Genomic DNA, 22,633 nt, shown 5'->3' on the forward strand with positions numbered 1-22,633 from the left:
TCATATAGAGAGAATCATAGAATATATGGCTTTTTGTGACTAGCTTCTTTTATCTAGCAGAATGTTTTCAAGTTCATCCACGTTGATGCATATATCAGTACTTCAGTTAATTTTATTGCTGAACAATATTATTGTAGATATACCTTATTTTATTTATCCATTCACCAGCTGAACATTTGGTTGTTGTTTGGTTTTATTTCGTTTTTTAACTTTTTGGCTAATATGAATACTCCAATGCTGCTATGAACATTTGTGTACAAGTTTTGTATGGTACACACTTCTTTCTTTGGTATATATCTAACTAAGAAAAGTGCTGAGATGTGTGGTAATTCTATGCTTAATTTTTTTAGGAACCGGCAAACAGTTTTCTAAAGCAGCTGTTCCATTTTACATTCTCACTCTATATTAATGTTTCATATTAAGTTTGAAAATACTCAAAAATACCCAATATTCATGATACTTTTATAGGTGGTAGAAATATTAATATATGCATAATAATGGAAACATCAAACTGGAGGTAGGATGGAGGTATACAGGGACTTACTTGTATTTATAAAGTTTTGTTTTATTACGCTGGGCATGGAATATCTAGAGATTACTTTATTCTCAGCATGTTTTTGTGGCATGAAATATTTCCTAACTGAAATAAAAACTAAAAGTAAATTTTTTAAAAAGCATGATGAGACTATAATGACTGAATTATGTCGCATTTTTCCTCTTTTTTTTTTTTAAGATTTTATTTATTTGTCAGAGAGAGAGAACAAGTACAAGCAGGGGGAGTGGCAGGCAGAGGGAGAAGCAGGCTCCCCGCCTGCTGAGCAGGGAGTACAACGCAGGACTCAATTCCACACCTCTGGCATCATGACCTGGGCTGACAGCAGACACTTAACTGACGAAGCCACCCAGATGTCCCTACTCTACTAACTTTTATAAAATTCTGAAGTCAAGAAATACTTTTTTTTTTACCACTTTAGAAACACCGTTTAATCTTTTCCCTTTTTAATAAATTCATAATTTCAAATATGGCCAAATCTGAGTATTATATTCATATAGGCCTATCACACTGAGAAGCAGGAAGGATGGTAGAAATTTAGAGCTATTCCTTTTTTAAAAGCAAGGAATAATAAAAGAAGCCACAAAATAAAAAGGCTTAGCAAACTTTGCAAGTAGGAAAGAGAAATACAGAATCCAGTTAACCTCAGTTAAATGCTAGAACTCACTTCTAAAAATCATGCAAATTGCTTCAAACTATTAGTGGATGGAAAGCAATTATTGTGACATATGTGTTGAAATGACAAGCCAGAGATTTTAGAAAAGTAATATATTTTTGCCTACCATAAGTTCTAGACTCAAGCACCATGCTATGAGGTGGAAACATCTACCCAGGTCCAGCTTTTTCTCTTATACAAAGATACCCCATTCTTCTACACGGAAGTCCAGACTATGCTATATATTTTACAGGTTTAAAATACTTAACTATATCTTAATTACACATCTAATAAATTAATTGAATTCCAAAGTACCAACAAAAAAAACCCCACTCCTAATTCTACCAACTTCTTTTGAAACTATAATGCTTATCTTTCCAGACTTTTTTCTACATGTATATGGAAAACTACTAAAAATACACATAAAACCAAATAAAACAGAATCATATATAAGGTACCTCCAAAGAGAGCACCCAAAAGCTGCTAATTCCTTCTCTGCCAAAGTTATGAACAAATTGAGAAAACAAATAATAAAATATGACTGCTCTTACTAATAGAAGCTGTAGGTGTACTAGACAAATGGGCTTGCTGACAGTGAACCTCCGAGGTGGGCATGCTTCAGCACTAGACAGGGGCTGACCTCTCCCTGCATAGGTAAGCCCCTGCGTAGCTTACAAGATAGAGGAGGAGATGAAAATCACTCAAATGCTGTGGAAAGACTAGCTAGCTCCTACATGTCAATGAAGTGCATCCGTAGGGCTAACTGCTCTCAAATTTACCAATCATGTAAGTCATTACATCAAAAATGAAGTGATTTAAAGGAGCCAGAGCAGACTCAGTGTAACACTAACAGAATTTCTTTCTCAAGAAGGAAACCTCAGAGGTAGAGAAAAATTTCCCCCAATACTTGTCATCATCCTAGATGTATCACTTGCTAACCTGCATTTCCACTTACACAAACATCTATGTTCATAAATATGCACTTATACCAATACTTTTTAATAACTGCCTGCTGTACCATTATACAGAGAGTAGCCACAAAGTACCTCTACAAGATAGTGTGAAGTTAACAATACACTGTGATTTTAAATCCCTCAGCCTCTCTGTTATACTCACTGGTATTATACATATTGATGCCCCCACAGAATAAACGTAACATAATTAAAAGAGGTCAGGATTTCATGCAGAGGCCCTTCTGCAGATGTTGCATAGCATAAATACTTTGTCTACTGAATGTCTCTGTCCCACCTCTCTTTCTCTCCTCAATGCCCAGAATGAACATAAGCTCCATGAAGGCAGGAATTTTTTGTTTTGTTTACTATTATTTCTTGTGCATAGACCAGTATCTGGACCACACAGGTACTCAGTAAACAGTGCTTTGATGAATAAATGAATGATGGTTACTCCTCCATATCCTATTACCCTGGGCACAACGATGCCCCATGTAGTCCCACTAAAGTCTGTATAAAGTTTTGGACCAGCAAGAGCTTCTGGACCAACAAGTTTACTAAGCAAACACCCAAACGGGCTGCACAGGATCCAACTTCACTAGCAACATCATGTGGCAACAAAAGGCAATAGCACTAGAGGGCTTTATGAGGTTCCAGTTCCCTGCTTGTTTCCTGAAGAGGAATGACGATACCTTTGGGACTCTCAACCAAGAGACAGACGTTGTCAGTCAGGGAGGGAATGTCTCAAGAGGGAAGCAAAGGGCTTCTTGTGCTGTGATATATAGGTAACTTTGATCTAGAGTCTGAAGAGCAATCCCATGTTTTACATATGACTTGCCAACTTTAGGCTCATCTTTTCTTTGCTTTAAAGTTCTTCCTGTTTTTGATAAGGTTTTGTTTTTGCTGTACAGATCTATCATCCTTTCTATAGTCTCATCTGGTACAGTATTCAGAACTACCTGAAGATTAAATATTCACCCATATTATCTTTTGTATATGTATTATTTCTCTTTTATAGGTAAGTCTTTAGTCTCTCTGGAAATTCATTTGGCACATGGAATGAAGTAGGGACAGAAAAATATTTTTACTAATTACTTGTCAGTAGTTCCAATTTTAAGAATCTATCATTTCCTCTTTGATCTCAGAACCCAGCATCATCATTTACCAAATTTCGTCAGAACACCATATGCATGAGTACAAAGAGTTGAGTCTGATTTTAGACCATCTAATAACCTATTACTGATAAAACTGAACTTGTAATGACTATTTTTTCAATTTCAGCCTGTGATACAATTAAATGTGAAACCTATTTAATTCATACCAAAAACGCTTCCAACAATTTGAAAAACATCTAAATGATATTTTTTGCTTGATTTAATTTTTATAGAAAATGTTAAAATTCTGATTTGAATGCTCTATCCAGCATAGTTTATGCTCTACAAATACAGGATTTGCAATTACTCTTTTAAAAAAGTGTAAAATCTGAAGACTTTATAATGGCCTGCCAAAAAGGATTTCATTTTTCAAGCGAACTAAGTAACAGTTAAATTATGTACTTAGGAGTATTTTAAACTCCTGGAAAAAATTTTAAATATTATAATTAAGGAATCATTCTTGTACAGCATTGTCACTCTGCCCAGTGTTGGGGCCATACCTCACATTATGCTGTGTCAAATGCAGAGAGGAGGGGCAGAGTTTAAAAAGCCCTCCTGGGGCCTAAATGCTTAATTTCCAGGGTTTGGTGGGTGTAAGTCATAATGTTTCATCACCAGGTTTTGATTACTGCATATAAAGAGACTCAATACACTGAAATACTTCACAAAGATTCTAACAATATCATATTCAGTCCATCAATACCTATAAAGCACAAAAAGGCGCCCCCTCTACACAGCGGATTATGTTCAGCATACAACTTCAAAAAGAATTCAAGTCTACCCATAAAACTTTTAATGAAATAGGCTCTACCAGTAATTTTTAAAAGTTAATTATATAAAAGAAAAATGCTCATAAGACATCTATAATTCTCCTCCTACTTTGGAAATAAAAAGTCATGACTGATCTGCTTCCAACCACAGCAGAGTATCTGCTACCAGGTTTGTTATTCTACCAAAACCAAGTACAAAACAGGCCACAATATATGAGGCAACTGTGCTCAGGAAATGAATAACAGGTAGTGCAGGTCTGAGATCATTGAGGGAAGGGAAATATGAAGGCCCCATGATGGCCCAAGCTTTTGCTTGGGAACACTTTCCTGTCCCAACACAAGGGGAGCTAGCCCAAGCAGGGCAGCTGGGATAAAAAGAGCATATTTCTGAGCACCAAAGTTCTGGGATTTGACATGGGTCCTTGGTCAAGGGCTAGGCAGGCTACTTGAGTCTCTATGAAATCTAGCAGAGATCACCTACTGTGGGGCTGAAAGGTTTGGCAGTGCAGGAAGTCTTTGGAGTTCCTGCTTATTATGGACTGAACAGTTATATCCCCACAAAATTCAGATATTCAAGACTCAACCTACAGTGTTGTTATATCTGGAGACTGAGCCTTTATCTAAAGGTTAAAAGAGATCCTGATTCAAGAGGATTAGTATCCTAATAGGAAGAGACAACATGGAGCTCACTATATCTCACCATCTCTCCATGCAAGCACAAAGAAGAGGTTATGTGAGCACACGTTGAAAAGGCAGCCATCTGCAACCCAAGGAAAGAGACATTTCATCAGACCCCAACCCTGCTGGCACCTTGCTCCTGGACTTCCAGTCTCCACAACCATAAGAAGAAAAATTTGTTGTTGAATTCACCTAGTTCAAGGTTTTTTGTTATAGAAGCCCAAGTGAACTAATACTCCACCCAACTAGAGTAGAGAGAACATTTCGGGCATTGAACTGAAACACAAAAAGTGAGTAAGGGTCCCTGTAATTTAGTTCAAGATCAAAATAGGCCTGCCTCATAAAGAAAACCAAACCTAGCAAAAACCTAAAAGATCCTCCCCTAACAAAATTACCTAACAGAGGGGCACCTGGGTGGCTCAGTGGGTTAAAGCCTCTGCCTTTGGCTCAGGTCATGATCCCAGGGTCCTGGGAGTGAGCCCCACATCAGGCTCTCTGCTTGGCAGGGAGCCTGCTTCCCTTCCTCTCTCTCTGCCTACTTGTAATCTCTGTCAAATAAATAAATAAAATCTTTTAAAAAAAATTACCTGACAGAACAAAATTTAACACTCTTTAAACAAAGACAACATAATCTAGCCTCCTTAAAAAGAATCATATGAACAGCATAATATGAAAAATCACCAGTAAAATATAATTGATAGAAAACAGCAAACTTCAAATATAAGAATTAGCACACACACACACAAAAGGTACTTTATAGCAGGTATTACCAGCAACTTAAAGCAAAAGACTGTCATAATAAGTAAGTAGATGGTGAGTACTCAGCAGAGAAAAGGGAACTATAAAATTACAATTTCTAGAACTAAAAAGTCAGATTATCAACTAAAAAATTCACTAGATGGGCTTAAAAACAGACTGGAGACTGGAGAAACAGTGAATGTAAAGAAAAATCAATAGCAGTTCTCAAATTTGAAGAACAAAAAAATTTTAAGTGGACAGTCTCAGTATAATACTAACTTTTTAAACTTGCTATGTAACAAATTACTACAAGTTAGTAGTTTAAAACACCATCCATTACTACCTCATAGTCCTATAGTTAAAATCCAGGTATTCTTGGCTGGGTTCTATGCTCAGAGTACTGTAAGACTTCTTATTGGGGGTTTGGTGTTACTTAACTAAAACATGATAACTAAATTCACACAAATTGGAACTATACAAAGAGAGGACTATCTGTACATTAAAGCAGAGTTTAAATCTTTCCTCAAATGTGCATGAACTATCAAAACCTGGAAATAATCTAGGACAATATACACAGTATATTCTCTAAATACAATGTTTTTGGGGTGCCTGGGTGGCTCAGAGGGTTAAGCCTCTGCCTTCACCTTAGGTCATGGCGTCAGAGTCCTGGGATTGAGCCCCGCATCAGGCTTTCTGCTCAGCGGGGAGCCTGCTTCCCCCTCTCTCTCTGCCTGCTTATCTGCCTACTTGTGATCTCTCTCTCTCTCTGTCAAATAAATAAACAAATAATCTCTAAAAAAATACATACATACAGACATACATACAATGTTTTGTTTTGTTTTGTTTTTAATTAGACCAAGTATAATACCCAACCACATGGAAATTTACAGTTGGGACATATAAGTAATTAAGATTATAACAGAGGGCAATATACAAATGTGTTGTAATTAGTATACAACATATAAGTATCTTTTAAATTTTTTTCAAAGATTTCATTTATTTATTTGTAAGAGAGAAAGAGAGCACACATGTACACACAAGCAGGGGAAGCAGCAGACAGAGGGAGAAACAGGCTCCCCACTGAACAAGCAGCCCCATGTGGGATTCAATCCCAGCACCCCGAGATCATGACGTGAGCCAAAGGCAGACGCTTAAATAAATAAGCCACCCAGGTGTCCCAACATATTAATATCTTGAGATATGACTAAAGCAATGCTTAGATCTTAGAGGAAAAACTGTCTTTTATATATTAATAAGAAAAAAACACCAATTATTTTTATACCTTATAGTAGGAGTAGAGGAGAAAACCGGAAAAAAAAATTTTTTCAATAGCAGAAATAAACTAGAAAATGGAAAGTAAGTAAATACAATTCATTTTTGGTATCTAACAAGAAACCACAGCTGACAGCTTTTACTAAAGATATAAAAATGTTCTTTCTTGGACCAATTCATTATGAACTAAATAATTATTGAAAATGTAGGTGAGCCAAATTTTTCTAGTTTATAAATAAGTCATACGTGTTTAATGATTAAAATAATGATATATACTGGTGCGCCTGGGTGGCTCAGCGGGTTAAAGCCTCTGCCTTCAGCTCAGGTCATGATCCCAGGGTCCTGGAATCGAGCCCCACATCGGGCTCTCTGCTCAGCAGGGAGCCTGCTTCCTCCTCTCTCTCTGCCTGCTTCTCTGCCTACTTGTGATCTCTGTCTGTCAAATAAATAAATAAAATCTTTTAAAAATAAATAAATAAATAAATAAATAAATAAATATAATGATATATACTTGTTATTAAGTTTCTAGACCACACAACTTTTGTGTAAATTTGACTAAAATATTTATATTCAAAAATTCAACCCAATAGATAATAAATATTTCACCTCTTTCTCTGACTTAATAACAACCAAACTTCTAGCATTCTAGAATATCTGGATTTAACGTACATTTTCTCATTTACTCTTCCCTCCTCATTTAATGTTTTGGTTTGTTTGGGTATATTTTATTGATGCGAATCTTCAGTTTACTCTGGGGAAAGCAGTAATGCAAATTCTACCTTAAAATACACTGTTCATTATCTTCTTTTTTTCATACTGTTCATTATCTTCTAAAATGAAAATCAACTTACAGCTCTGAGTACTGAATGGTAGGTAATAATTTAATTAAGAACAACAGTAAGTAATAGCTTCAAACATTTTATATTTACTAAACCACTTACACTTCAATCAACTGAAGTAAGGATTCTCCATTTTAGAGATGAGGAAACAGACACAGAAAAGTAACTTGCATAAGGACATACAACTAGTAAGTAGTTAAACAGGGACTTCAATGTGGGACATCTGATTCAGGGTTTCCTCCCTAGTTTGAGTATTAAACAAACTGCTGCTTGAGTGCAATTTTTGTTCAAAACTGCTTAAGTAACTCTTCCCAACAAGTTAGTTTTCAGTTTCCCTATGTACGAATATTTTACACATACTGAATAGGCCAAATGTAAATTCAAGTCCTATCTAAAAGAAAAGGATCATCTAGTATCATCTAATCTACCTCCACATCATCTAAAAATATAATCTATTTAAGAGCTTCTTGATCTGGTAGAATACAGAAGAGTGACAGACCCTCTTCTGATTTCATACATCACCATTAGAATTTGGGGGGGCACATAGGACAGTTAGGAAGGAGGGGGAAAACCACATCAAAATCATCTTTTACTGCTTTGTAATATTGTAAACCAGCTATTAAAAAGGCAAAAGGTATAGGAGCAGCCTTTGTATTTCTGCAAGTTCACTTTTTTCCTGGCTGATACTCCCAACATGCTCTCTCTAAACCCACGCCTCACCAACTCCCTCCCAACCCCACAAAATGGGCATGCTCATTTCCACACTCTTACATTAGGGAATAGGGAAGAAAACAAAAATGTAGTAAGCATAATTTTTATTGTAACAGACGTATCAGGAAGCTTCATGTGCAAGATAGCTGGGGAAAAGGAAAAATGAAATCTCCTAAGTAGCTAAAATGTCAAAGATGGAAAGTCAAAAGCAATTAGACTGGACAGGCGATCACATGAGCTCTGCAAACTGAGGAAATCATCATGCACACTCTGTATGCATCTGTGAGGTACACATACCGCCCATTAAACACTGAAGACCTGCCTTCTATACACCCAGCTCTGAAACGAACTTACTAGCCCAAGGTCTCTACGTAGTTCACCTTGACTCAGATTATGAGAGATTAAAATGGCTGCCATGCTTAAAAGAGGAGTTGTGAAAATTAAGTGAAAAGAAACATGGATGAAACACTTAAAACTAAATACTTCAAAAAAGAGGTTATTCGTTTGCTTATGACTGATCGACTGACGGACGGATTGTAAGTAAGCAAGCTCCACACCCACCATGGGGCTTGAACTCAAAACCCCAAGATCAAGAGTTGTGTGTTCCACTGACTAAGCCAGCCAGGTACCCCTCAAATAACTTTACTTAAAGGTGTCCAACATCAACAGTCATCAGATAAATACATACTAAAACTACAATGAGATAACACTAGAATAACTAAAATTCTTAAAAATACAGCACTAGGTACTGACAAATTCCTGACATGAAATTGAAGCAATATGAGCTAAAAATAAGTAGATGGGTGGGACACTTCAGAACACTGATTTTCAGAGGGCGTTGTCTGATATATGTCACACTGACCTTCTTGGGTTCAATCCCTAAACTAAATACAAAGATCTATTCACTATCAAGTGGAGTAACAGAGCCAAGTAAGACAACAACATAAAAAAAAAAATTCTTTCCCTTCAACCCTCAAGGGCATAGCACTACTAGGAAAACCAAAACCTGCAGTGCTAGATTTAGGCAAAGCTTTTAGAAGAGAATGTTAAGATACTTCATCCCATGGCACATAAAAGCAAAAGAATCTGCTTCAGATAACAATAAAAAAATCCCTTTTAGTTCACATAACCTAAATCCTGAGTCTCTACAATTCTCATGTTTCATGTGGAAATAAACAAATGCTTCATGAAAGAATATTTACTGACCAAAGAGTCTGCCAAGTTTTTAGTTACAATAAAAATTTCAGTAGCAAATTTTTTTTCATCCTATATGTTACTATCATTTAAAAATTATAAGAGATATAGTACATAATAATTTTTAATTCTTTGTCATTTCCCTTCATGTTTTTATGAAAGACCTATTAAATACAACTTCTGTTATTGCATTAAAAGTCAGTCAGAACTGTAAATACTTTGGGGCACCTGGGTGGCTCAGTTGTTAAACAATTGCCTTGGGCTCACATCATGATTCCAGGATCTTGGGATTGGCTCCCTGCTCAGCGGGGAGCCTGCTTCTCCCTCTCCCACTCCCCCTGCTTGTGTTCGCTCTCTTGCTGTTTCTGCCAAATAAATAAAATCTTAAAAAAAAAAAAAAAAAGAATTGTAACTACTTCATGGGATTTTCAGTTTTCAACATTCTTTAACTAGAGGACTCTAAGGAAAATCTTTGAATGCAACAGTGATAGCGGTCACAAACAAGTTTCAGTGGTAAAGAAATATTAAGTGTTCCACAGATGTCGTAGGAGAGGTGCTTATTCTTCAGACATTAGCAGTTAGAGGTCCATTAAAAAGTGTTAGAAAGACAAATACCATATGATTTCACTCATATGCGGAATTTAAGAAACAAAGACAGATGAACATATGAAAAGGGGGAAAGGGGAAAAAAGAGGGACACAAACTATAAGGGACTCTTAATAGAGAACAGAGGGCTGATGGAGGGAGGTGGGTGGGATTCAGGCAAGACGGGTGATGGGTATTAAGGAGGCACTTGTTGGGATGTGCAATGGGTGTGGTATGTAAGTGATCAATCAATGAATTCTACTCCTGAAACCAGTATTGCACTGTATGTTAACCGACTGAAAAAATTAAAACATAACAATGTTAAGGGTAGTCTAAAAGATGGGAGCAAGATTTGTTACTCCAAAAGAAGATTTGAGGATGCCAATAAACTAATGTGAACTTCAGTCCTAAAAAGGAAAGCATAAGGGAAAAGGATGAGCAATACCAAAATGTCTCAGGTTTCTAGAAACAATATTCTCACCAAGGGGGTTTGACAAATGTTGCTGCTTGACATATAACTGATACAGGAAGGCAGACTATGAGCAAAAATATTTTTAGAAACTTTGTGAAAGACAGGGCACCTGGGTGGCTCAGTTGGTTGAGCATCTGACTTTGGCTTAGGTGGTAGGCTTAGGTCATGATCTCGGGGTCCTAAGATTGAGCCCTGCGGCTGCTCAGTGGGAAGTCTGCTTGCTTATTCCCCTCCCTCTGCCCCCTCCCCCCAACTTGTGTCCTCTCAAAGGAATAAGCAAAATTTAAAAAAAGGCAGTGCCTGGTGGCTCAGTTGGTTAAGCAACTGCCTTCAGCTCAGGTTGTGATCCCGGAAACCTGGGATCGAGTCCCGCATCAGGCTCCCAGCTCCACAGGGAGTCTGCTTCTCCCTCTGATCATCTCCCCTCTAATGCTCTCTCTCACTATCTCTCTCAAATAAATAAATAAAATAAAATAAAAAACAAAAAACAACTTTGTAAAAGACAAAGTGAAAAGCCAAAAGGAGGGGAGAAGGAGAAGTTTAGATCTGGGGAGGCAAGGTAACCAAGGAAAGAAAAAAAATGATGGTTAGAATTATAAGTTGTCAAGTCACTGGAGTTTGATGTTCTATACTACATACTATAAACAAGGTCTACTCTTTTAACACTCAGAATACCTTTAAGGTTCTTTCATTTAAACCAAAAAAAAAGCAGCATAGAGACACATCCACCCAAGAACACAGCTACAGTATTATCTTGCATATTTAATCCTCTTGCCCTCTTGCTTTATTTTCAAACTATAATCTAAGTAAGCTTAGAACTAATTATTATTAAAAGGAATAAAAACATCTACTTTTATTTTTTTAATTTATTTTTTATTTTTTTATTTTTATTTTTTTTAAAGATTTTATTTATTTATTTGACAGACAGAGATCACAAGTAGGCAGAGAAGCAGGCAGAGAGAGAGGAGGAAGCAGGCTCCCTGCTGAGCAGAGAGCCCAATGTGGGGCTCGATCCTGGAACCCTGGGATCATGACCTGAGCTGAAGGCAGAGGCTTTAACCCGCTGAGCCACCCAGGCGCCCCAAAAAACATCTACTTTTAATTATCAACATCATCAGTTCACAGGAAACAAAAATATAAATTACAATGCCTTTATCTTAAATGCTAAAAGAGCATAAAAGAGATTCCCTTTTATGATTATACCATTCTGATCCATAAACCTGTATAAAAGAACAAAGTCTAAAAACAGCTAAGACTATGAAAATGAAGAAAAACAAAACAGGGGAACTTGTCCAAGGCCACTGATATTTAAATGTGGTATTGTTGGCAGACTAGACAGAGAACACTGTAGAAGGACTGAAAGCACAGACACAGGCTTCATATAAGGAATATACTGTATGAAAGTGTCCCAAAATCATCGGGAAAGGACAGACAATTCAGTAGGTAGTGATTAGACAATAAATTATTGTCTACTACAGCTGATTATCCAATCAAATTCCTCCTCAGACCTTGCACAAAGATCAAGTCCAGGTGGATGAAAGACCTAACTGTAAAAATCAAAATGAAAAATCTTTCAGAAAAAAATATGACAAGATCCTTATAACTTCAGGATAGAGAAGGCTTTCTTAAAATGAGAAAAATGAAATCAAGAAAGACAGTATCAATGAATTAAAACTTAAATTTTGTTGGGACGCCCGGGTGGTTTACTTGTTCAAGGGTCTGCCTTCAGCTCAGGTCATGGTCTCTCAATCCTGGAACTGAGCGCCACTTGCTCAGCAGGGAGTCAGCTTCTTCCTCTCCCTCTGTGCCTCCCCTCCCGCACCCCTGCATGAGCCTGTGTACTGCACACTCCCGCGCTTGCTCTCTCTCAAATGAATAAATATCTTTTTTAAAAATCTTAAATTTCTTAATAAAAAACAACAAACTGAGATACATACCTGCAATTCACACAACCAACAGATTAGTAGAGAATGTACACGGAACTCTAAAATTCAGTAAGACAAAATAATCCAAAGGAGTAATAAGTAAAAGTAACAAGCAGGTAACTTACAGAAAAAGAATACAAAATAACCAAGAAATAAGTAAAAAGATGCTCAACTTGACTAGCAATGAAGCTGAAATGAAAACTGCCCTATTTCACACTCATCGACTTGGCATAGACTTAAAAATATGACACCCAGTGTTCATAAGGATGGTGAACAAGAAAGAACTTTACTGCCATTGCTGGTGGGAGTAAAATCTCCCACAAGCGCTTGGAAAGGTAGTTCTGCACTAATAATTTGCAAGTTTTCACTACCTATACTTTAAGTAAGGAATTTTACTTCAAGATATAACTCCTAGGGAATCTCTCACTCATGTAAACAAGAAAACCTGGATAAGAAGTTTCACACACTGTTGTCTATGGCAAAAACCTTGAAAAAAACTTCATGTCCAACGATAAGAGAATTAACAAATAATGTGGTGTATTCATATGGTGGAATACCACACAACTGTTAAAATTAATGAACTAGAGCTACAAATATCAACAGAAATAATTCACAAAAATGCTGAATGACAAGATACAAATGACAAAGAATGACAATATTTTTTATGAAGTTTAAAAACATGCAAAAAAAGATAGTGTATTTGTGTATGTGTTATTTGTATTATAATGGAGAATGTTTAACACTGAGAAAGAATAGGATTAGGAATAAAACAGGAAAAGAATAGCTGCTAAATGTTCCAAAGAATTTCAACTCTATCTTGAATGTTTTCTTTAAAAAAAAAAAAAAAGTGTGGCAATATCAGGCTTGACAGAGTTGGCTAATAGGAAAAAGACTTTATATCATATCCTGTACTTTATGTTAAAATACATCAATTAAAATGTTAAGAATGTGAAGACTTAAGGTTATAAACAAAATACAGAAAGAAATTAACTATTAAAGTGATCACTCTCATCCATAACCAAAAAATTCAACTAATATTTTGCAAAATTTATAGCAACCTCACTGTGTTCAAGAATTGTCTAAGAGGGGAGCCTGGGTGGCTCAGTGGGTTAAAGCCTTTGCTTTCGGCTCAGGTCATGATCCCAGGGTCCTGGGATGGAGCCCCTCGTCCGGCTCTCTGCTCAGCAGGGAACCTGCTTCCCCTGCTCTCTTTGCCTGCCTCTCTGCCTACTTGTGATCTCGGTCTGTCAAATAAATAAAGAAAATCTTAAAAAAAAAAAAAAAAAAGATGTCTTTCGGGACACCTGGGTAGCTCAGTTGGTTAAGCATTCAACTCTTGATTTCAGCTCGGGTCATGATCTCAGGTAGTGAGACTGAGCCCCCAAGCTGGGCTCCGCACTGGGTGTGGAGACTGCTTTGGGTTCTCTCTCTCTCCCTCCCCCTCTGCCCCTCCACCTCCGCTCTCACAAACTCAAATAAATCTTTTCTTTTTTAAGAAGTCTCCTTTCAAGATAAAACTTCACACTTCAATCCACTGTGTCATTAAGTGTTTTATAGAGGTAGAATTTGAGCTCAGCTTTGTGAGGCATAAGTTAGTATATCTATAAGGAAGGCAATACTAAGGTTGTTGAAAAAAGAAAAAGGATATCAGTAAATAGAAAATGGCACAAAGGCAGAAAATACCCTCCCCCAACCTGGCAAAAAAGGTTGTCTGGCTTGAGTAGGGAGAAAAAAGATGTGCAAGTCACAACTGAGCTAGAGTTGGGGAGAGAAAAACCAAGTCGTGACCTGGGAAGCAATGTAATGACACTGGAAAAACTGGCATAAAATATAAGAAAATGACATCTTCCTTTTTAATATTATCTTCTCAGTCTTCCTACTGTAGCTCTGTCCCTCATATTTCACCTTCCCTTGAAATCTCTCAGAATGGCTGTCCCAACCAAGCTCCACCTCAAGAACCCTATACAACCACTTTAAGATGTGGAGGTAGGGGAGGATTAATAAAATTAATAAAAATTAATAAAAATTAATAAATAAAATAAATTACATAAATAACTTTAATAATATATATGAATAATTATATAAATTAATTAAATTAAATTAATAAAATAAAAATTAATAAAATTAAGATTTTATTTATTTGACAGAGAGAAATCACAAGTAGGCAGAGAAGCAGGCAGGGGCGGGGTGGGGTCGGGGGAAGCAGGCTCCTGGCTGAGCAGAGAGCCTGATGCGGGACTCTATCCCAGGACGCTGAGACCATGACCTGAGCAGAAGGCAGGGGCTTTAACCCACTGAGCCACCTAGGTGCCCCAAGTATTCACATTTTATTTTATTTTTTAAGACTTTATTTATTTATTTGACATAGATCACAAGTAGGCAGAGAGGCAGGCGGGGGGTTAGGGGAAGCAGGCTCCCCGCTGAGCAGAGAGCCTGATTCGGGGCTGGATCCCACATGACCTGAGCCGGAGGCAGCGGCTTTAACCCACTGAGCCACCCAGGTGCCCCGATATGTTTTATTTTTTTGCTTGACACAGCTTCAAAGGAATTTTACTGAACAAAACAAAAATCCAGATTTGAAGAAATCAAATAAAATACTTGAAAAGTCACATTGCCATATCTAACATACCCTTCAGGGTTTGCAGGATCTGACTCCAAGAAAAAAACAGGAACCTGTTGGAGATCCTTACTTCCTAGGCTTTGGCTTGCTTCCATTTGACAAGTCATATACCATCAACAACTTAGGAATGCCTTTGTAGACATCTTGACCCCCTACAGCTTTTTCTCAAGGTCTGAGGGAAGAATTTCTTCCCGACATGAATGATGTCAAGACAAGAATGCTCGACCTCCACTGAAACTGCACCTACAAAAGGAATGTTCATCTTTAAAAACCCTTAATTATAAAATGACCATATACATATAGTTAGAGGTGATTACTTCCTGCAGGCAGAATTACTGTCAAGAAAGGAGAGGGAGAGAGAGATAGGATAATGTTAACATCTTTACAAAGAAAGCATGTGCCTCAAAGTCCTTGTTGTCTTTTCAGGGAAGATGACTTTTAAAGAGAAAGAATGTAAGGCATCTTGTGTATTTCCAGCAATATATTTATTACATTATATTACATTATCATTTTACATACGTATGTATCCTCCATTAGACTGAGAGTTCCTCGAGGGCAAGAATTCAGTCTATTAAATTTTTGTGTCCCCAGAAATTAACACAATACAGATACACACACTAATCATTCAATGATGTTTTTTGAATGAAAAGTGAACAGAAGAATGACCAGAAAAAACCCCAATGGTAATAAAAATCAGACTGACACAAAAAGGGTAAGTGAAAAGGCAATGACACTGCAAAGCAACATATTCTAGACATCTCACGTTAAATAACAACTTGCTTATATTACTTAACTATTTCAAATTAAAAGGAAATTTCTGTTCTGAAAAACGTTAACATATAACTTTTCTTCTGTGATATGGATTTAAGGGCAATTTAAACTCCATATAATTTCATTCCACTTTTTCTATTAATCCCATTCATGTGTCTATTTTTTTAAAAAGATATTTATTTATTTATTTATTTATTTATTTATTTATTTATTTGAAAGAGAAAGCAAGTGAGCAGTGGGGAGGGACAGAGGGAGTGGAAGAAGCAGACTTTCCACTGAGTGGGGAGCTGGATGCTGGGCTGGAACCCAGGACCCAGAAATCATGACCTGAGCTGATGGCCCATCTGACTGAGTCACTCAGGTGCCACCCATTCACATGTCTAAAAGAAGTTATTAGTGGGGGGCACCTGGATGGCTCAGTTGGTTGAGCATCTGACTTTTGATTTCAGCTCAAGTCATGATCTCAGAGTCATGATCTCAGAGTCATGAGATCAAGGCCGTGTTGGGCACAGAGCTTACTTGAGATAGTCTCTCTCTCTTCCCCACCTCCCCTCAAGGAAAAGAAGAAAAAGTAGTAGATGATGTTGTTGTTACTGGTGGGCCTCAATCAAACTTGCTCTTTTATCCTCAAACTGTCTTTTGGATAGTGACTTCAATCACACTTGAACTAACAAGTACTTGAAGCTGTGACTGGTGGCATTGCCAATGAAATAATCCATACACGGCAGTGTTTTCTGTTTGAACAGTAGTGCCTCCTTTCCTACTGTAATATTAAACTGTGATCCACTATGCCATACAGGGACTTTAGGAATCACTGAGGGGAAGGTCAGTTTATTTTACTGTTCTTCTAGTGCCCAAAGTAAGTTCTCATATCCTATCATCTTTTCTCTCATTCCACAGTTACTAAAAACATCATCGCTCTTACAACTCCAACAAATAAAACAGGAGTTCTAAACTGTTTTGAGATCCTAGGGCTTTTTCATACCCTAAGACAGAACATCTCGGAGCACTTGCGCCATCCAGGGATAGAGAGTAACACTTCACACCATTGTGAATAAATCCTGAAGCTGTGCTAACAGAGCTTGGACGCGTTTGTATAGGAGCGAGGTGAAAGAGGGTTTTCCTATTGAATGGAGGCAAGTCGGGGTCTCTTGTGTTGGGCTGCCTCAGACAGGAGGGTCTTTCCACCGCTGCATCATCCACAAGTTGGGGCGGGGGGGGAGGTGATGAACCAACTGTAGACGGAGCAGGAAGTTTGTATCATCAACTCCACGATTGCTTACTTGGTCCAGTCCCCGGCGAGCCAGAGGCTCTTCCCTATTCCTACGCTCGGCGAGGGGAACAATCTTTCCGGGACTCCGACCTCAGGTGTGCAAGAGGCACTCTCCAGGCCGCTAGCGACGCGTCAAGGTATCCCCCTGAAAACTCCGGGCGGCGTGGCAGCGGCGCCGCCCCCTTCTCTCCCTTAGCTCGGCTTTCCAGTCCCCGGAGCCGCCGCCGCCCACTTTCTAGCACAACAAACAGCAGCAGCGGTCCGAGCCCGTGCCCAGCACTTACCCACGTCCTGCTCGAAGGGGTTAGCGGTGAACAGAGGCATCTTGCCGACCCCGAGCCCTAATCGCTGCGGTCTGGCTGTCGCTCGGCCGCTGTTCCAGGTTGGGTGACCCGCGGCCGGCACTTCCTAGACGGCTCCGCTCCGACCGCGTCTTCGCACTTCCGCCACAGCACCTGCCCGGCTCCCGCCTGACCGGCCACTCCGAGTCCGCACTCCACGCCGCGTTCCGGCCTAATTCTCTTTCCCGGTCGAGCTCCGCTGGCGTGCGGATCCTCTCAGCGCTCCTGTCGCCGCGGCCTCCCGGGAAAAGGCAGCAGCCCTTGTCCCAGTGTTCCGTGAGGGTTCAGGCGGCCGCCGCGGCCACCTTTCCATCGCTAGGACCTCGGCAAGCCACGGAGCAGGGGACCTTCGGGGCCGGAAGTTGTCGTTCCTAGAACTGGGCGACCCTAAAAGCCCGGAAGCCACCGTGCGGAGGGCGACACTGAAGGGGAGCGGTTGTGTGGGGTGTTCCGCGTTCAGAGGATCTAGTTCTCGCTCATTTAATTCGTTCCTAAACTTGCAGCCTAATCCCTCGAGGGCGGACCAGTGGCTGCATTGCGTCACAGTCCCGTTGCCCTGGGAACGGATGGAGTCTCGGCTTCTAACCCCTGCTGGAATAACCACCCTGGAAAGCAGTGGTCGAAGTAACTATAGCTCTGTGGGGATTCCCTAACTGTTCGCTTTCCATCTTGTTTTCGCCCTGAAAACACTGCTCGACTCTGGGATTCCAAAGACGAATGAGGCACACACTTCCTACCTTCAAGTTCCTGACAGTCCTTTAGAGCCAGACCGTGTATAACGATCCTGATAGGAGCCACAGATGAAGTTTCCGTAGGAGCCAGCCAGTTATTTACGTGAATAGGAAGTGCAGGTGCACTTCCCAACCACAATTTCCCCATCCCTCTTAACCCTGCCCCCTGCTTGCTTTATCTATAGCAGTTACCACTTCCTAAACTTAACTGTCGTGTTTTCTGTCTCCTCTTTAGCATAGAAACTCCATGACCAGTTTTGTTCACTGCTTTATCTCCAGCATCCAAAAGAGTGTCTGGCAAGTGGTAGGTGCTCAGTAAATACTTTTCCAGTGTAGTTATGACTGTCCAACTGAACAACACATACCCAAAGATGGCAGCTGCTAGTAAACGTGAGTCATTTTTTGAAGTGTGGGCCCTACGAGAACTTAGAATTTTTCAACAATTTTTATTTTTTTTATTTTTTTTTTTAAAGATTTTATTTATTTATTTATTTGACAAACAGAGATTACAAGTAGGCCGAGAGGCAGGCAGAGAGAGAGGAGGAAGCAGGCTCCCTGCTGAGCAGAGAGCCCGATGCGGGGCTCGATCCCAGGACCCTGGGATCATGACCCGAGCCGAAGGCAGCGGCTTTAACCCACTGAGCCACCCAGGTGCCCCTCAACAATTTTTAAATGTTAAGAATTATTTCCACATTTTAACAATGGGTCAAATAGAAACATTTGCAGCCACAGAACCCTTATACATAGAATAGTTCAGAAAGGTGATTGCATGTTCTATGAAGCTGGTACACAAATAAGAAAAATTTGCAGGTGAAGGGAAATGGTTTTCAAAAAATTACGTTTGGAGACTTCCTAGGATTAAGACTTAGAGTTGGAATGGAAAACAGGACTAGATAAAGAGGAAACAGATTGGGAAGAACTTTCAAGAAGCTAAAATATTTTAATTTCAGTATATAAGGCCCTAAATACTCATTTAAAGATTTTGAGCAGCAGAGTAACATAGTTTAAAAAAAAAAAAAGTATCTGGATAGTAATTAGACATCAGTGGGCACATGTGTCTGAAGTAGCAGAATCTCAGAACAGTTTAGCAGGTTATTACAGCCCTTGAAAGCCATTAGAAGCGTACTAAACAAAGGGCTGAGGATTAGCCTTTGGAAGGTATTCCCATTTTAAAGATTTTATTTTATTTATTTGACAGACAGAAATCACAAGTAGGCAGAGAGGCAGGAAGAGAGAGTTGGCGGGGTGGGGGGAGCAGGCTCCCCGCTGAGCAGAGAGCCTGATGTGGGGCTCCATCCCAGGATCCTGGGATCATGACCTGAGCCGGAGGCAGGGGCTTTAACCTGCTGAGCCACCCAGGTGCCCCAAGTATTCACATTTTAAAGACACTTCTCACCTTGAATGCCAAGCATACTCAAGAATCTGTAAGTATTTACCTTTCTCTGTCTGTACTCAACCTCTTGGTGAGTTTGTCCAATTAGCAAATTTCTTAATAGTCCCTAAGAGCCAGATTCTGTTAGAAACAAGAGGATACAGAGATTGTTCATTGCAACTTCCCCTGATGAAGTTATTGAAGAATTAAAAGATACGTCAATGGCAGCTCACAGATTCTGCCGTGTGAAGAAATACAGCTTTTATATTTTTCCGTGATATGACATCTTTTGAGCCCCTATAACAGGGGCTCCCTGATAACAGAAAATAATCTTATCAAGTTCGGTTCAGTTCAGTTCTTGGTTATTTTGGATTTACACTCAACAGATCTAGAATATCCTTACCTCAGAGCACATTCCGTGAACATATACCAAGATCCATCCCCAGCCAGGTATGTTCTTCCAATTCTGCCAGTATGTGTTTGGTGAATAATCTTTTTTATTCCAAAACAGGGACAGTGCTTCCCCAGTAAGGCCATGATGGAAGTTGACCCTAGTTATTGGCTTAGAAACACTGGAGATAGTTGTGGCAAATCTTAAGGGAATCTAGCATCTTGGAAGGCATTTTTCTCGGGTGAGACTTCTGCATGGTTTTCAAAGGGAGGTCACTATCCTACAGCAAGGGCAAGTGTACCTTGTCCAAAGGATTGAGGTAAATCTATCAGCTCAATGTTCTCCAGAGTTTCCACCATGATATCTCCATCCTAGATCTCAAGGTCTCATGATTCTCCCTTCCCGGCCCTGACTTTAATTTAGGAGACATGCTGTGGGTTATGAATTCAACCTTCTAATTTCACTATGCTCACAGTCAGGACCTGAGTTTGATTTCTTTTTGTTTAAACTCTAATCTGTCCCTGTGGCTATAGTAAATAAAGCTCTTGGATTCTCTCTCACTCTTTCATTTTTTCCTTTGTGTTTTAGTTTAGATAATCTCTCTTTCTGATGAATGGTACATGAATGGTATAGTCTTTTTTTAATGAATTTCTAAAGCATTTTGTTTGAGTTTTTTAAAATTTTGGAATAATTTTAGATTTACAGAGAAGTTACAAAGATAGTGCAGAGAGTTCTCACTTGCCCCTCACTCTGTTTCTCCCATTGTTAAGATCTTATAGTTCCATGAAATATTTACAAAGCTAAAAAACCAATATTGACTCATTGCCATTAACTAAACTCCAAACTTTATTTGGATTTTACCAATGTTTACATTATGTCCTCTTTTTTCCAAGGATCCAATCCAGCTGTGTCAAGGTTCTCTGAGACCACCCCCAAGTTTAATGATTTGCCAGGACTCAGGAATCAGCATATAGTCATCCTCATGACTATGATTTATTACAGTGAAAGGATACAAAACAAAATCAGCAAAATCTGGGGTAAAGTCCAGAAGTACAAGCTTCCAAGAGTCCTGTCTCAGTGAAATCACACAGGACATGTTTAATTTCTTTAGGAACAAGTTGTGATAACTAGAACTGTTGTCTGCCAGTAAACTCACTGCAGATTCAGTGCCTAGGATTTCTATTAAGGGCTAGTCACACAGGTACCTTCTAACTAACAAGCACCCAAATTTCTAGACTCTCAGAAGGAAAGCAAAAAAGTGTTTTTTACTAAACTGTATTGTTTGTATGAACAATTTAGGCACCATGAACCATTCTTATAAGGGAATTGTGGGAACTCTCCCAAAATCTAAGTTCCCAGACACCAGTCAAGGGCCAGCCTTGCAAACAGGCCTTTCCAAGGACAGCAATCTCAAGACTGCTTTGTTAACTCTTTTTTTTTTTTAAAGATTTTATTTGTGTGTGAGAAAGAGAGCAGGCATGATTGGGGGAGGGGCAAAGGGAGAAGTAGGCTCCACACTGGGCAAAGAGCCTGATGCAGAACTCGATCCCAGGACCCCAGGATCATGACTGGAGCTGAAGGCAGATGCCCAACTGACTAAGCCACCCAGGCATTCCTGTTAACTCTTTTCTGCATACCAAGGTAGTACATTTCATTTAGTTGTCATGTCTCCCTAGTCTCTTCTGATTTGTAGCAATTTCTTAGTCTTATTTTCCATGACCTTGATAGCCTTGAGGAATGCCTTTTCATGACCTTGATAGCCTTGATCAGATATCCTATAGACTGTCCCCGAATCTAGATTTGTCTGATGACTTTTTCATGCTTTGATGGGTGTTACGGGGTTTTGGAAAGAAGGTGTCCTCATCACATCATTGTAGGGGGTACATGATATTCGCATGATTTCTGGTGATGGTAACTGTTCAGCACTTCCATTTTATAGTTAATATTTTTCCCTTTCCCTACTCCAAGGAAGCAGGTTACTGAGTCTAGGCCATCCTCAAAGGGAAGGGAGGGAATTAAGCTTTACTTTCCATGTCCCTTTGATGTGCCTCTATTTTTTTTTTTTTTTTTGAGCATTTCTTTACTTTCTGGTATCACAATGCTTCAGTCTCACCTTGTATTTTCTCTGTCTCAGTCTTAGAATGAAACATTTCTCAAAGGAACCCTGGTTTTGAAAGTCTCTTTAAAGGCTGCCATGGGTGGTTTCTAGCTTTCGTGCTATGCCTTGAGTAGATAGCTGGCTAACATGAGCTTGTCATTTCCTTCCTGTAGCACATTAATAATAATTAGGAACAACCAACCAACTCTACAGTTCTTTAATTGTCCTTATCTTTCTCAAATGCTAGAGCTATTATAAAAGCCAGTGCATGCCGTCCTACCTATACTTTCCCCCAGTTTACCATGGTCTTAGTAATTATGATGGTACAGAAGTAGTTTTCAAATTTTGCATCCACGAGAACCAGTGGGAGGGCTTGTTAAACACACTCATTGCTGGACCTCATTCCATAGTTTCTAATTTAGTAAGTCTTTTGTGAAACACAGCCTAACCCCTAACTGGTCAAATGTGAAACCTCCCACTACATACCTATTTTCTTCAGTTTTTTTCTTTTACTAAGCATATCATGTCTGGCTTTCAACC

At 39.1% G+C, this 22,633-nt stretch overlaps 1 protein-coding gene across 5 annotated transcripts in view; it reads right to left on the reverse strand.

Annotated features, from left to right (window-relative positions):
* Positions 1-17,595, reverse strand: part of STAM2 (signal transducing adaptor molecule 2) — a 63,105-nt gene extending 45,510 nt beyond the window's left edge. For all 5 annotated transcript variants that reach the window (XR_004382670.1, XR_004382671.1, XM_032857797.1 and 2 more), the window contains exon 1: positions 17,445-17,595. Coding sequence is in view for 3 of the 5 variants with exons in the window: in XM_032857797.1 (XP_032713688.1) it covers positions 17,445-17,484 (40 nt within the window). In the remaining 2 variants the exon portion in view is untranslated. The remainder of the gene's footprint in view (positions 1-17,444) is intronic.
* Between the last annotated feature and the right edge of the window lie 5,038 nt (positions 17,596-22,633).

Source organism: Lontra canadensis, unplaced genomic scaffold, assembly GCF_010015895.1.
Source record: "Lontra canadensis isolate GAN:19392208 unplaced genomic scaffold, GSC_riverotter_1.0 scaffold13, whole genome shotgun sequence".
NCBI classification, from domain to species: domain Eukaryota; kingdom Metazoa; phylum Chordata; class Mammalia; order Carnivora; family Mustelidae; genus Lontra; species Lontra canadensis.